Source organism: Helicoverpa armigera, chromosome 12 (genome assembly GCF_030705265.1).
Source record: "Helicoverpa armigera isolate CAAS_96S chromosome 12, ASM3070526v1, whole genome shotgun sequence".
Classification (NCBI taxonomy): Eukaryota; Metazoa; Arthropoda; class Insecta; order Lepidoptera; family Noctuidae; genus Helicoverpa; species Helicoverpa armigera.
Genome location: NC_087131.1, coordinates 8,936,883 through 8,950,066, shown reverse-complemented (window position 1 = coordinate 8,950,066; position 13,184 = coordinate 8,936,883). Strand labels below are relative to the sequence as shown.

The 13,184-nt window shown below is 34.9% G+C and overlaps 2 protein-coding genes across 4 annotated transcripts; one reads left to right on the top strand and one right to left on the bottom strand.

The window, feature by feature from the left end:
- Positions 1–8: 8 nt before the first annotated feature.
- Positions 9–4,006, bottom strand: LOC110384017 (charged multivesicular body protein 5). Its single transcript, XM_064037181.1, has 5 exons — positions 3,826–4,006; positions 3,586–3,737; positions 2,487–2,652; positions 1,834–1,957; positions 9–1,154 (listed from the first exon to the last, which is right to left on the bottom strand). Exons 1-5 carry the CDS (start codon positions 3,892–3,894, stop codon positions 985–987), a joined length of 681 nt encoding a protein of 226 aa, XP_063893251.1. The 5' UTR covers positions 3,895–4,006; the 3' UTR covers positions 9–984.
- Positions 4,007–8,552: 4,546 nt separating this feature from the next.
- Positions 8,553–12,203, top strand: LOC110384009 (thiamin pyrophosphokinase 1). Of its 3 annotated transcripts, XM_021345021.3 has the most exons (7): positions 8,554–8,753; positions 9,532–9,724; positions 9,951–10,117; positions 10,328–10,414; positions 10,749–11,028; positions 11,368–11,490; positions 12,045–12,203. In XM_021345021.3, exons 1-7 carry the CDS (start codon positions 8,724–8,726, stop codon positions 12,047–12,049), a joined length of 885 nt encoding a protein of 294 aa, XP_021200696.1. In that variant the 5' UTR covers positions 8,554–8,723; the 3' UTR covers positions 12,050–12,203. The 3 variants fall into 3 exon arrangements, with proteins under 3 accessions (XP_049694576.1, XP_021200696.1, XP_049694574.1); XM_049838619.2 differs by lacking the exon at positions 12,045–12,203 and having other exon boundaries at positions 8,553–8,753; positions 9,553–9,724; positions 11,368–11,498; XM_049838617.2 differs by lacking the exon at positions 12,045–12,203 and having other exon boundaries at positions 11,368–11,498.
- The last annotated feature ends 981 nt before the right edge of the window (positions 12,204–13,184 follow it).

The following is a 13,184-nucleotide window of genomic DNA, read 5'->3' as shown; positions in this document are numbered from 1 at the left end:
ACCAACCATTACAAAGATAATAATATATTTAACTTAAGTAAATAAAAAAATATAAGAACTAGATTACATTTACATATTGGTACAGCAACTAAGAGTAGAATTTCAATCACAAAACAGTATTAGAATATTATTAATTTGGATTCACTTTGTTTGACGTAAAATGGCATCCATATTTTATATTCAGCATTCCGCAAAAACGGTGGTATTGAAAATTGAAAATGCATTTTTAACATTTCAGTTTGCAAATACGTATTAGGTATATATACTTTATTAATTTTAATAATATGCATAAATCTTAACGTTTTTTTTATATATTCTATTCTAATACAGCAACAAGAAAAAGCTATAAATTCGAATGCTGCTAAGGTGATGTGAGGTATTCATTAAATTAAATTTTAAAACAAATTAGTGCTGAATATCATTATTAAAAATATAAAATTGGTTACAAAGTGAACTCAGAATGCTCTACGCGTTTAGTATTATACAACATACAATTAAAATTATATTATTATGTCAGATGCAGTACGGAAACAATCAATGATTTTATGACCATGAATAAAATAAAAGTAAGTCTGTTAGACTTAACATAGCGAAATTTTGCGTTATATGGCGCAACATTGATTGCATATGTGTTCAATCTGTACATATAAGGAGATATATGTACAGATTTTATATGTACGAAAAAAAAGTTGCCAGAACTACAGTGACTAGTGTCTATGGTATTTAACTGAGCATTTCAAAGTGAGACAGCGCTACCCCATTTACTAAGCGCTAGAAAGAGAATAACAATATGTCACATGACCTGTCATAGATAAACAAATCTAACAGACCTACACAACAATACAAAACTACTTCAATGTTGAAACAAAATAGTAATAATAAAAACAAAAGAGGTTCCATACACTATCACGACAGTCCATTTCAAAAAGCGAATAGAACGAAAGCTATCTATAGACTATATTACCTGTGCCGTGTGACGTCATATCAACGTGAAGTTTGTGCCGCGCTGGGTACTTGGGGCAAGCCGAACTCGTCGACGGGAACGCCGTCCTTGTTACGAATGCTGTCGGCTCCTGGCTCCTTGTCGGGAGCAGCGGGAGCCTTTACTACGTCATCCAGGTAGGAAGCGTCGTCGTCAAGGGCTATTTCATCACCTGTAATGATAATAAAAAAAACGTACTAAACGTAATAAAAAGTACTAATACTTAATATTAAAAAAATATTAAAATACCGCTTTTCCTAAGTACCGCTGGACAAACGAAGCGTAAATGCACTTCTTTATATATTTTTCTTTTACTGTAACACCTTTTCGTTATCAGACTTTATGTCCCACTGGAAGGCACATGTCTCTTGTTGTTCCTAAGGCAGTTAGGTTGAAATCGAAAATAACTTGGCGAAAGATAATATATTCTGGTCACCTAAAGTAATGTGATCTTGTTACACTACATAATACCTACGTGTCTATTGCTGTGTGGTTGCGAATTACCTATTGCCCAAGATTTTCATTTAAAATATTGCACACATGAGATAAACTCAATATATTTATAAACATGTATGTGCCAACGAAATATAAAAAATATACCGAATATTTTAACATGATAACGCGATTATAACATTTACGCTGCCTGTACCAAATCCAAAATTAAGTTTTTAGTGAGTATATGTGACCTTGTGAATTTGCTGCTTGAAAAAATATCTTTGTAGTAAAAGTTAATAATTAAAAGAGAGAAACAACAAAAAACCTTATCACTTTGACATCTCTCTTTTGAATAGCTTATTTCAAAATAGACAAGTTTCTCCTAGAAATTTTGTTACAAACTTCAATAAACTTACCGAGAGCATCCAATTCGGCAGCCAGTTCATCGTCATCAATCTCCGGCATGCCGTACTGGCGGCCCAGAGCTTCCTGCACCTCATCAGCCTGCTCCAACATGTCTGCAAGCTCATCGTTAACATCCTGGAATGGTTTAAAAGTGTCATCAGTATTAGTTCAACATATTTTGCTAGGCATGAGATTACCCATTTTAGAGAGAGATACCCATTTGAATAAAAAAATATCCCTGTATCCTTTGGTAACGACATCACGCGTGATTGGTTGGACTAAGTAAGCTGAAAATTAGAAGGGAGGTAGCTTATACCCGGAACAAAAGACATAGGATAGGTAGTTTTTGTCACAATCCGGCTACAGGACGCGGGTGAAACCGCGGGCGGAAGCTAGTTATTTTATATTATTCTGTTGTATAATATTTGCCCATATATTCATTTTTTTTCTGGGTATGCGAATTACTTCCCATACTAAAATCATACATATTTCATCAGAAAAAAAATACCAATTTTACCTAGGGCATATGTTCAGTAGTTTTGAAGACTTTATAATATTAGTACAGATAAAAATGGATAAAACCAAAAACTGTTAATTCAAAGCAAGAAGGAACAACAAAAACAGTCTTAGTGACAATGAAAGTTCTTATAAGTAGTAAACTAACCTCAATGGTATCAATATTGATCTTCTTAAACTCCTTCTTCATTTGTGTGACTCCATCCTTCATGGCTGCCACAGTGGCGTGCGTGTCCTTGAGTGTCTGCGTAGCATAGTTGGCTTGTTCCATGTTGAAGGACTGCGCTCTGAGGTTCTCAAGCTGCTGTTCATACCTGCAGTAATTGTTATTAATGTAGAGTGCAGAAAAGTATGGAGGTATCGTGTTGTAGTACAACTAGGGCTGCCATCTCGAATTCGCCAAACCCGGACAAACATTAAAGAAACCCGGACATTTAAACAAAATAATACCTTATTTGTAATCCATTTACTATTAACGTATACTTAAATTCAATGAGGTGCTTCCCTACATGAAAAGTGTCTGGGTTTTCCCCGGACACTTCTTGAAACCCTGCCCTGACGGCGCCCGGACGGCCTCCAAACGAGGACAAATCCGGGGAAACCCGGACGGATGGCAGCCCTAAGTACAACCAACACAGATGTGTATTGTGCATAGTATGATTATGTATGTGCTACTTAAGTTTTCTTCAACTGTTGGTGTAGTGTATGTTATTTCAGGCATTTATTTTAATTATTTGTTTTGAGATTCTATCAACATTGGGTGTTTGTTTATTTTTTTCTTCCATCAATTCAAGACAATTAATAGTGTAATGCAATTTCGGTAAAATTTAGAGATGAAAATAAACCAAATGTGATTTTAAATTTCCCAAGATGGATTGGTCATTTTCCTAATAAGATATCACTAATACTTGAAAGAACTTCAGAAAACAAATAGTTATCAACATTCTTGAGAACTCAGACCTATAAACAATTTCCATCATACTGTAGGTACATATTACATTATCATTTACTGGCCAAAACAACAAAACAGTTGTTTTGGAATGAATGCTAAAATAGTAAATAATGTCAGGAAACATTGCTAAATAGACAGGAAGTTCTTACTGCCATTGTAATCACCCACTTTTTTAACAAGGAAACATTGACACTATGAGCAGAATCTATAATTAGATTGATAGGCTGAATAGCTTTGTTTTGGTGACTATGAATAACGACAAAAACAACAAAAGAAGAAACAAATGTTCTCTTACATTTTCTTCTGCTTTAATACCCTCATAGCTTTTTGTTTGACTGAATTCTTTGCTGGCCCCTCTCTCATCTTGTTCATCTGGTCCTTGTATTTCCTAAGTTCATTCTCCAGCTTCTGGACTTTCTGCTCAATATTATCTGCCCTGCTATCCACCTGGAATTTACAATCATTTGAGACATCATGGAGATATGAATCATCAAAAGTAACAACTAGTTTGCAAATGAGTGTAGAGTACACTTACACTACTGATACAGTCATTGATGCTAGGGCCAGGTTCCTTAGGCTTTCCTCTTCCGAATATTCTGTTCATCTTGAATAAGTATGTAGTTTATTCAAAACTAAAACCAAACCTTTGAACAGGATAAAAATTTCACAACAATTTTGACGTTTCGTCAATCAAACTTCGGTTTTTGACAGTAATGAAATGACACATAACAATTTTGTTGGTCTTGTTAGCTTTAAAAATAATGCAACTTTTTTAATTTTATTGCACATGTGCATGCAGCTTCATGAAATATGGATTTACAATCCATTCTTAATAATCTACTAGCACTAGGCAAAAAATTGCGCTTGGATAGATTTTGCAGCGTATGAGATCTAAGCTTAGCATTATTATCCAAGGCCTTTATTACTTGCAAACTAAGGGTCCTCAGCTTTATAATACAATACCCAATTAATTACACTCGCGCCTCGCCTCGTACCTCGTCTCGCAGCTCGCGAGGTAGCGAGTGCCTGTTTACACTCTCGTGCGTTCGGTTTGCGTTTGGCCGGCAACGCTCGCATCCCTTTGACTCGTGCCCAAAAAACCGCCTCCGAGGCGAGCGCCGCGAGTGGCGAGGCGAGCTGCGAGGCGAGGCACGAGGAAGCGTTTACACTCTCGCCTCGCGCCTCGCCTCGCAGCTCGCCTCGCCACTTCGCGAGAGTGTAAAAGCTGTAGTTCATTCATAATTGGTTTTTATCTTGGGGGGCTCATGTGGCTTATTACAAAAATGAGATCACGATCATTAGGGGGTCACACAGTCTTTGTCAAATAAATTACCGCTGACTTCTAAGCACCATTTTTTTTTATTGAAGTCGTGGTTTGAGGCATTGTGTGTTAGTTAGTTCGTCAAATTCCATTCTTCAAGCTTCAAGGTTTCTCAGTTAGTTTCGTTCGCCACACTGTGGGATGGATTTCGGGTTTCATAGACATCCGATTAGTAACCTCGAAAGTGATGACTTTTATGCCTGAATATCTTTCGGAAGACCACATACATACTTTAAAATTGTATCATTATAGTATAGACTCATAAACGGCTCATTGAGAAATTTTTATTCAAAAATTTGTATGAAGCTGAACGAATAAAAAGGCATATCTCCGGTCTCGCACAATTGGCCCTAATTATTTTTCAGGGAGTTAATCTTTGAATTATTTGAAATTTTTTGATATGTTGCATTATAAGGCCAGAGGTGCGAAACATTTTTTTTTTTAATTTTTAAACTTTTTTTTGTAAGTATCAAAAGTTTTAGTTTAGGCCAGCTTGGCGTCTATATCTAGTGCAATAAAAATAGGAATATGAATAGAGCCATGACAATATATGATAAATATATATTTAAGTGACAATTATTTAACTTGATTTAACATACATACATAACATAACCATTTGTAAACTATTCCTCAATCAATAAATATTCGATTATTTAAAATAATAAACACGATATATAAAAATAACATAATCAAAGATAAGTCATAATTAATTTGGAAACAATATTATGAAATGGCAATCTTAAATCTTAAAAAACATAAATTAATAAAATAAAAAATCTTAAATCTTAAAAAAAATAAAAAGACAAGTACCTATTCATGAAACTAAAATTAATGTCATAATAACAATCACACTCCAAATCATCACGATCATTCAGAGTCCGAATCAGAGTCAGAGTCCATTTCAGAGTCAGAGTCTAAATGAGAAATGTCTGTGAATTCAAACTCAGGTTGTTGAAGCTTAAGTAAATCAAGGGTTTCAGTAAAGAAAGTTTTCTTTTTCTTCGCATCAAAAGTGGGTCTTATCGATGAAATAAGTGGATCCGAAGAAAGAAGAAGAAAATTTAAAATGTCTTCATTGGAACTCACTCTACTTTTCTTACGGGAGTTGTGTTCCCTGAATCTTCGGAAATCCTTGTTGCGGGCTTCCGAAGCCTCTTCAGAGAGGTTTCCAATTGGTACGATCGCATTACAAGTAATGATGTCAGCTCCATGAAGTAGCAGTTTGTGCACGGTTGCAGACATGTAGTACCAACTATACAAGGACACGTACCTTTCAGCAGTTTTGTATGCGTAATCTTTGAATTTTATGGTATCCACATCCTCACCGGAAGTTATCGCTTGCAAAATAACAGCAAACCTGTGAATCAGTTCCGCATCGAGTCCTGTTATATCGGCAGTTTTCACTGAATCTTCGAAGAATTTTCTCGCTGTGTTACCGTCATTGGTCGTCTGCTTCACTACATCAATCAGTAAGCCGAGTTCATTTTTAAAACGATCTTGAACTATCTTCTTTTTCGCATCTCTTACATTTTGTTCTTCTTTTCCTCTTACAGACGATTTTTTGATATCAAGTCTGTATGATATATTTAAAAGGCATCCCATCACATTTATGCGTGCATGCAGCGAAGATAGTCCAAACTTCAACATTTCCGGTGATGTCACTCTTTTTTCTACAAGTTCCAAGTTGTTCATCTCGGTCGGTTTCGCTAAACAAATGTAGCATGCAGCATTGGACTTAGCCTCTGAAAGATAAGTGCAAATCTTGGCATCAACCATTGTCATCATGAGGTCATGGGTTACTTTGTTAGTTTTATATTCGGTTGGTCGAAGATCTGAAATTTGCTTTACCATTTCCGTTACTTCGGCCTTCACCACAGCCTCACTTTCTTTTATAAATTGAAACTGCACAGGACGACAAAAAGCTGGTGAACAAGGTTTTTGGTTTTCCCAAACTATTTTGTCTTCACACATTATTTTTAAAGGCACTAAGGATGTCATAAAAATGCTGGAATCATCGTCTGCAGAATCCAACTTTTGCTTATATCTACTTTGGCTCGATGCACCGTCACAACCCCATTTCGATACCAGAATCATTTCTTTTCCTTGTATGTTATCAGGTAAAGATTTTAATACTCTTTTGGCTGTAATGTCAAGTAGACTTTGCAGAGTAATTTTAGCCGAAGAATCAGTAACTGTGATAGAGTTCTCTGGTGGGTAACACTCTTTCTTCTCTTTTTGCACTTGGTAATACGAAGGGTATAAATTGCGAATGCCTTCTCGTATAGCTGTCTCTCTCAATGTCATGTATTGCCATTTTGACAGCTTCAGAGATAGCAATAAACCAAGAGCCTTCTGAGGTGTAAATATTTTCTTGGTGAATGGTTGTTTCACCATGACGTCTTGAAATTTACCAATTGACTCTGGATTTTTCAGCATGTGTTCAATAACAGAAGCCATGTTTTCCTTTCCATCCGCTTTTAATTTTGATACAGCTGCAAAAACCATTTCACTACATTCACCATCCAAGTCGCCACTTCTTCTTTTCTTTTGCTTCGTTCCCAAATCGTCAAAAGCTTTCCGAGGATGCTTCCTTTTGGTCATGGTTCCAACAGAAGATGTTGATGTAGATGGCTCTGCTTCATAAACCGAAGCTATTGATGCAGATGGCTCTGCTTCATAAACCGAAGCTATTGATGTACCTTGCACTTGGCTTAGTATGCAGCTAGGCCAGTCAATATTCGTTTGCAGCCAACTTTCATGTTTCTTTAGGAATATGTCCGCTTTCCGACTTACTGATTGCCAACGTTTGTTGACAGCTCTAGCAAATTTTCGGCAAAATTCCCGAAATGTCACACGATCTTCTTCAGATAAATTGCAGTCCAGTCGTGATAACACTGTTTCGAACAAAAATTGGTAGTCTGTTATTTTATTCGCACTTTTTAATATCACGAATAAATCTAAGTTAGTAACGATCGCAATATTCTCCATTTTGTTCAGTTGAATGTATTCAATTGCAATCGTCAATGCATACTGAGGGGATAAGAATTGGGATAGCACATAAATATCCGCTCTAATTGCAAGTAATTTTCTAACTACCCTCAACGTAATCAATAAATGATATTGAAATAACAATGGGGTCATTAGGGTTTACTGGTTAAAACGTTATTAACAAATACTTTCTTTGAGACACTAATATTACTGATTAAAGATATTATGTAATTAGTTAATTATTTGCAAATTTCACAGTATAGATTTAGGTCGTTAATGATTAATGTTAGAATTATTTCTCGATATAATTAGGTAAAGCTTATTAAATAACTAGCCTAAAAGTCATATTGTGAAATTTGTGTCATAGTCATATACACATATTATATTAATATACTCATACATGTCATACATACTGATATAAAAATAAATTTTAAATACAAAAATACTTATCGAATAATTTAAAGAAAAGTTCAATAAATGTCACTTAAATGTATATTTATCATATATTGTCATGGCCCTATTCATATTCCTATTTTTATTGCACTAGATATAGACGCCGAGCTGGCCTAAACTAAAACTTTTGATACTTACAAAAAAAAAGTTTAAAAATTTAAAAAAAAATGTTTCGCACCTCTGACCTTATAATGCAATATATCAAAAAATTTCAAATAATTCAAAGATTGACTCCCTGAAAAATAATTAGGGCCAATTGTGCGAGACCGGAGATATGCCTTTTTGTTCGTTCAGCTTCATACAAATTTTTGAATAAAAATTTCTCAATGAGCCGTTTATGAGTCTATACTATAATGATACAATTTTAAAGTATGTATGTGGTCTTCCGAAAGATATTCAGGCATAAAAGTCATCACTTTCGAGGATACTAATCGGATGTCTATGAAACCCGAAATCCATCCCACAGTGCGCCATGCCAATGACAGCAGATAGATGCACTTCAAATTGAAATTTAACTGGCAACACTACGAAAATTCAAAATCAATAAATCGAATAGTGCGATCGCGGAAGAGATTTTTTCGATATTTCACTTAAAATTCCAAAAACAGGATATCAAATCATTGCCTCAGTTAAGTGCTTGCATCAACAAATACCCGGAGCATCTCGTCGTCATGGCTACTAACGGTGGTGTCGGTGAAGCGGTATGTATCACTCAATGATTTATTTTGAAAAATCTCCAATTTGCACTTTAATCTTCTAAATGTATAACAATAAATATCTTTCATAATTACTGGTAAGAACTTTTTTGTAGAAGCAATAGCCATGTGCTTATTGCAAGCGGGATTAGCCGTCGAAAATCATTAACACTGATAAAATGATAACACAATCAACAAGTTCAAGTACAAACTAATATTCTTAAATGGACATCGAATTTAATATGATTTAAATATCGCGTCGACTATTTCTATTGACTCAATTGGTCTATATGTGAACACTAATGTTCTAAATTTGTCTTTGTGTTACTATTTAAAACCAGCATTATACAAAAGTCATACAGAAATTCAAGGACTATTGTTATTTATAGGGGATTAATTATTTTTGATTTTTTTTTAACTAATATCAAATAACAATATGACTCAATGGTTAAATTATCTCAATTTTCAAGAACTGACACAGAAATAAAAGATATGTAATTTTATTATAAACAACTATATGATCATCGACTAAGTTTTCCAAACTATGTCAGAGTTGTCTTCACGTTTAACCTGATGAGCTGAGTGCGAGTGGTTCGCATGGAGACTACCCGCCAATCCTCTTATTGTTTTTTGATCTTTCCTTCCTACTGAGTATCGCAACAACAAACTTCCCAAATGTAGAGCGGTCTGATGCCTCGTGGACTGCATGTTGGAGTTTCACCCTCCCATCTACATAATCCTGAAATTAAAAGTTCATTTTGACATCAAAGCATTATTATTCTAGGGCAAAAACATTACTTCGCAGTGTATGCTGCCCGGCGGTTGTATGGGCAAGACTCGTGCCGTCAAGTGCTGGAAATGGGATGTTGACCAACTAATAATGAACAAAGTATTGGGAAATATTGAGTATGGAGTTCTTATTTTGAATCGGCCAATAACCCAGAACCCTGGATTTATAAAGAGGTTGTGGAATAAAGGTATATTATTGCCAAGACTATTTACATTTTATAGTATAAACTTGTGGGTAAAGAATGAGAGCTACCTATGTTTTCAGTAGTGAATAGCTGTTGATTATAACTACTTAAACAATATCAAGGCTTCACCGCATGATGCCTGTATCCAAAGTTTTCAGTCAATATTATTTTTATCAGAATATATTGGTTTAACTACAACTGATGCAATGACTGTATTATAATTTTTCAGCTTCCGTTAGGATGACTGTCGACGGTGGCACTAAGCAGTGGGACAAGTTCCTGAGCAACTTCTCAGATGAAACAAAGAGTACCATCCAGGATCCGGACCTCATTACAGGAGACTTTGACTCTATCACTGATGAAATATTAGAGAAATACAAACAGAAAGGTTGTAAGGTGAAATTCCATTTTTTATTACTAATTTATGGTTATAAAATATTCAGTTAGTCTTGGAAAATATTATTTTATCATTTCCACTAAAACAGCTTTCTAAACTGCTGGATTTAAGAAAGCTATCTAGCTTTTTAATAGAATTTCATGTGACTTGATAAATTTTATAAGAATGTTTCAGTGTTGTAATTGTTGTTGTTTCTTATATATTTTCAGATCATTCACACACCAGATCAGAACTACACTGACTTCACAAAGGCTCTGCTGGAACTCAACATTCATAGCAACATGGTGGGAGTGCAGGTAAACTATGTGTCCTTCTATTTTTATGGCAACACTGCTTACTTTTTAGTGCTGCTATAGTAAAAAAATATTTGTTTATTGAGATTTAAGCAAATGTTATTATCAGTAATTCTTTACTGATAATAACACTACACCTTTCTAGATGTTCTGTTAAATAAAAGAAGAATCTTCATTTGTAACACAAAGCTGTGTAGGACTGTAGGAAAATAAAATATTAAGACCCAAGAATCATGTAACCAAGTAAAGAAAATTTCAGTGTTCAATTTATTTTCAACCAAGTTTCTTCAACAAAAGAAGTCTAAAGATTAATATACATATCCTTATTTATTTTCAGTTGACCCACGTCATTGCCATAGCTCAAACTTCAGGCCGACTGGACCAAATTCTGGGCAACATTCAGACTCTTTTCCTCGTAAGAGACAAATTCCTGGTCGGTCCCAACACGAACGTGTTCCTCATGTCTGATGACTGCATCTCTTGGCTGCTGCACCCTGGAGACCACGTGATCTATATTCCTGAGGAGTCTAGGCAGCATAAGAGGGCATGGTGTTCGCTCGTGCCAGTCGGTGAAACCTGCCAGCGTGTCACTTCTACTGGACTTAAATGGAATCTTGGTGAGTTTTTATGTAGGACTTATTGTAATTTGCATGGCGACATAAGTGTTCTTATGCTCGGAATTTGCTTGCGAATCGCATCCGTGTTTTGCGAAAACTTTATCTGTTCATAAGTAATCGTAAACTGCTAGGGCTTAATTGTTTCAGGCGATATTATTAATCAACTGATCATGCATGCGTAGCACCATTGTTATTGCATTTTTTATTACAGAATTCTATGGCCTTTTGTGGCACTTAATATACAATAACTGTAGATTATCTTTAATTACTTCGTATACCTGTATATCATTGTTATTTAGCAAATATTATTATTTTTCATAATAATCATTATTTTCACAGACAACCAACCTCTGCGCTTCGGTGGAATAGTAAGCACTTCAAACACTTTTGATGGATCACAAAAGGTGACTGTTAAATGCAGCCATACTCTGCTGTGGTCCATGAGAGTACCCAGTATTTCTAGTAAGTAGCTTTTAATTAATTTTTTACTTATAATTTAATAACATTGTCCTGAAATATTTATTACACAAGATTTATGGGATAGACATGACTACTTTTATACTTTTATATTTTTTTAAGTACAGGACTATATTTCGGAAGGTTGGGTACAGAAATTTTAAATAAATAAATATGAAAACTACATTACACCTATAAAAAACTTGAAGATGATGATCAAAACGATTCAATCGATAGCGGTCATAAAATATATAATTTCGCGCAATTTGATAAAAACGCTGAACGCATAACTTTAGTAAGCTGTGTAAGCAAATGCGCCAATTAAATCATTTACCATTGCATTTGTCACATGGTTTAAAAACCGTGACGTTATAGGTAATTATGGCGGCAAATATTTTACAGCGTTCAAAAACAGATTTATACAACTAAGTAGTCCAATATATTGGTATTTGGTGAACAACATGCCGCTTATCTGAGTTAACAACATATTTTTTTTTCCTGTGGAAACATTAAAAAAAGAAAAACAAAATAGGTTGATAATATTTTTTTCTTTGTTTCAGCTTAAAATGGATAAATTATGGGTATAACAGTATTTCCAACCAGTAAAATATCATAAATTCGGTGTCTATAAACTGCTGGCAATTTTACAGCTGTTTAATATAAACATAAACTTTTGTACTATCTGTCCTTTAGTAGAATTTACAAATCATACATTTAATTTAAAAAAAATAGGTCAAGTGCGTGTCGATTTGCTGAAAAAGTTGGGGTCATATATTATCACCAGTTTAGCCTTACCAAACTTTGTTGAGGTTGGCTTCCAGTCTAACCAGATGCAGCTGATTACCAGTTTTTTATCCTCTACCCAGTTACCTGGGCAACCCAGTTACCTGGGCTACCCAATGCCCCTTGTTAAGACTGGTTGTCAGACTTTCTGGCTTTTGACTACCCGTAACGACTGCCAACGATGCCTTGGTATGTTGCGGTGATAAGATGTTTGGCGTCGGTCTAAATATCCATGCCGTAGAATAAATTGTGAGATACAACAGGTTTATTATCGAACTTATTGAATTACTTTTTTGCACTTAATATACCTGCTGCTATTTTTGACACGCGCTTGCCTATTACGGTGAATATAATTCCCTTATTCTTCATATAACTGTGCCATGTAATATGTACTTACTGAATGTTCTCTAAGAATATAGGTATACGAATTGCTCTCATATTTTAATCGATACTAGTGTGTGATGCAAGGTTAGAATATTTGACTTTTAGAAGGGTTGAGATGGTCATTGTTTTATCAGTCGTGAAATAAAAAAAAAACAAATCGTTTTTTCTACACTATACTAACAAGAAACTTTGGAATAGCACGTCCTAACACATTTTAGTACTTAAGTTGCATCATGTTCAGCGTACGTTTCCAATTCCTGGATTTATAATAGGTGCCTCTCATTCATGCGTCGGAAACAAAAACCTTCAATTTTTTTCCTTAAACTGCCTAAAATGGTTCCATTGACGGTTAGTTCAACCAGTCGAAAAGTGTAGGCGTTCAAATAAACAGGAAAATGGCTAGGAAAAATTCTGCCTTAACGTGTTGCAAACGCTTCAAATCTTAATCCACAAGACCAGAGACGGGTTCACAAGATTCAAACATTTTTTTCTATAGGGGTTTAAAAGTTGGTTACCTAATAACAAAAGTTTCA

Bases quoted from the DNA above. Each gene is read 5' to 3' on its own strand.
- LOC110384017 (XM_064037181.1), bottom strand. From the start codon at position 3,894: ATGAACAGAATATTCGGAAGAGGAAAGCCTAAGGAACCTGGCCCTAGC. The intron at 1,958-2,486 runs GTTAGTTTACTA...AAACCATTCCAG, and splicing joins TCAATATTGATACCATTGAG to GATGTTAACGATGAGCTTGC. The intron at 1,155-1,833 runs GTAAGTTTATTG...TTATCATTACAG, and splicing joins TGCCGAATTGGATGCTCTCG to GTGATGAAATAGCCCTTGAC.
- LOC110384009 (XM_049838617.2), top strand. From the start codon at position 8,724: ATGGCTACTAACGGTGGTGTCGGTGAAGCG. The intron at 10,118-10,327 runs GTGAAATTCCAT...ATATATTTTCAG, and splicing joins ACAAACAGAAAGGTTGTAAG to ATCATTCACACACCAGATCA. The intron at 11,029-11,367 runs GTGAGTTTTTAT...TTATTTTCACAG, and splicing joins TGGACTTAAATGGAATCTTG to ACAACCAACCTCTGCGCTTC.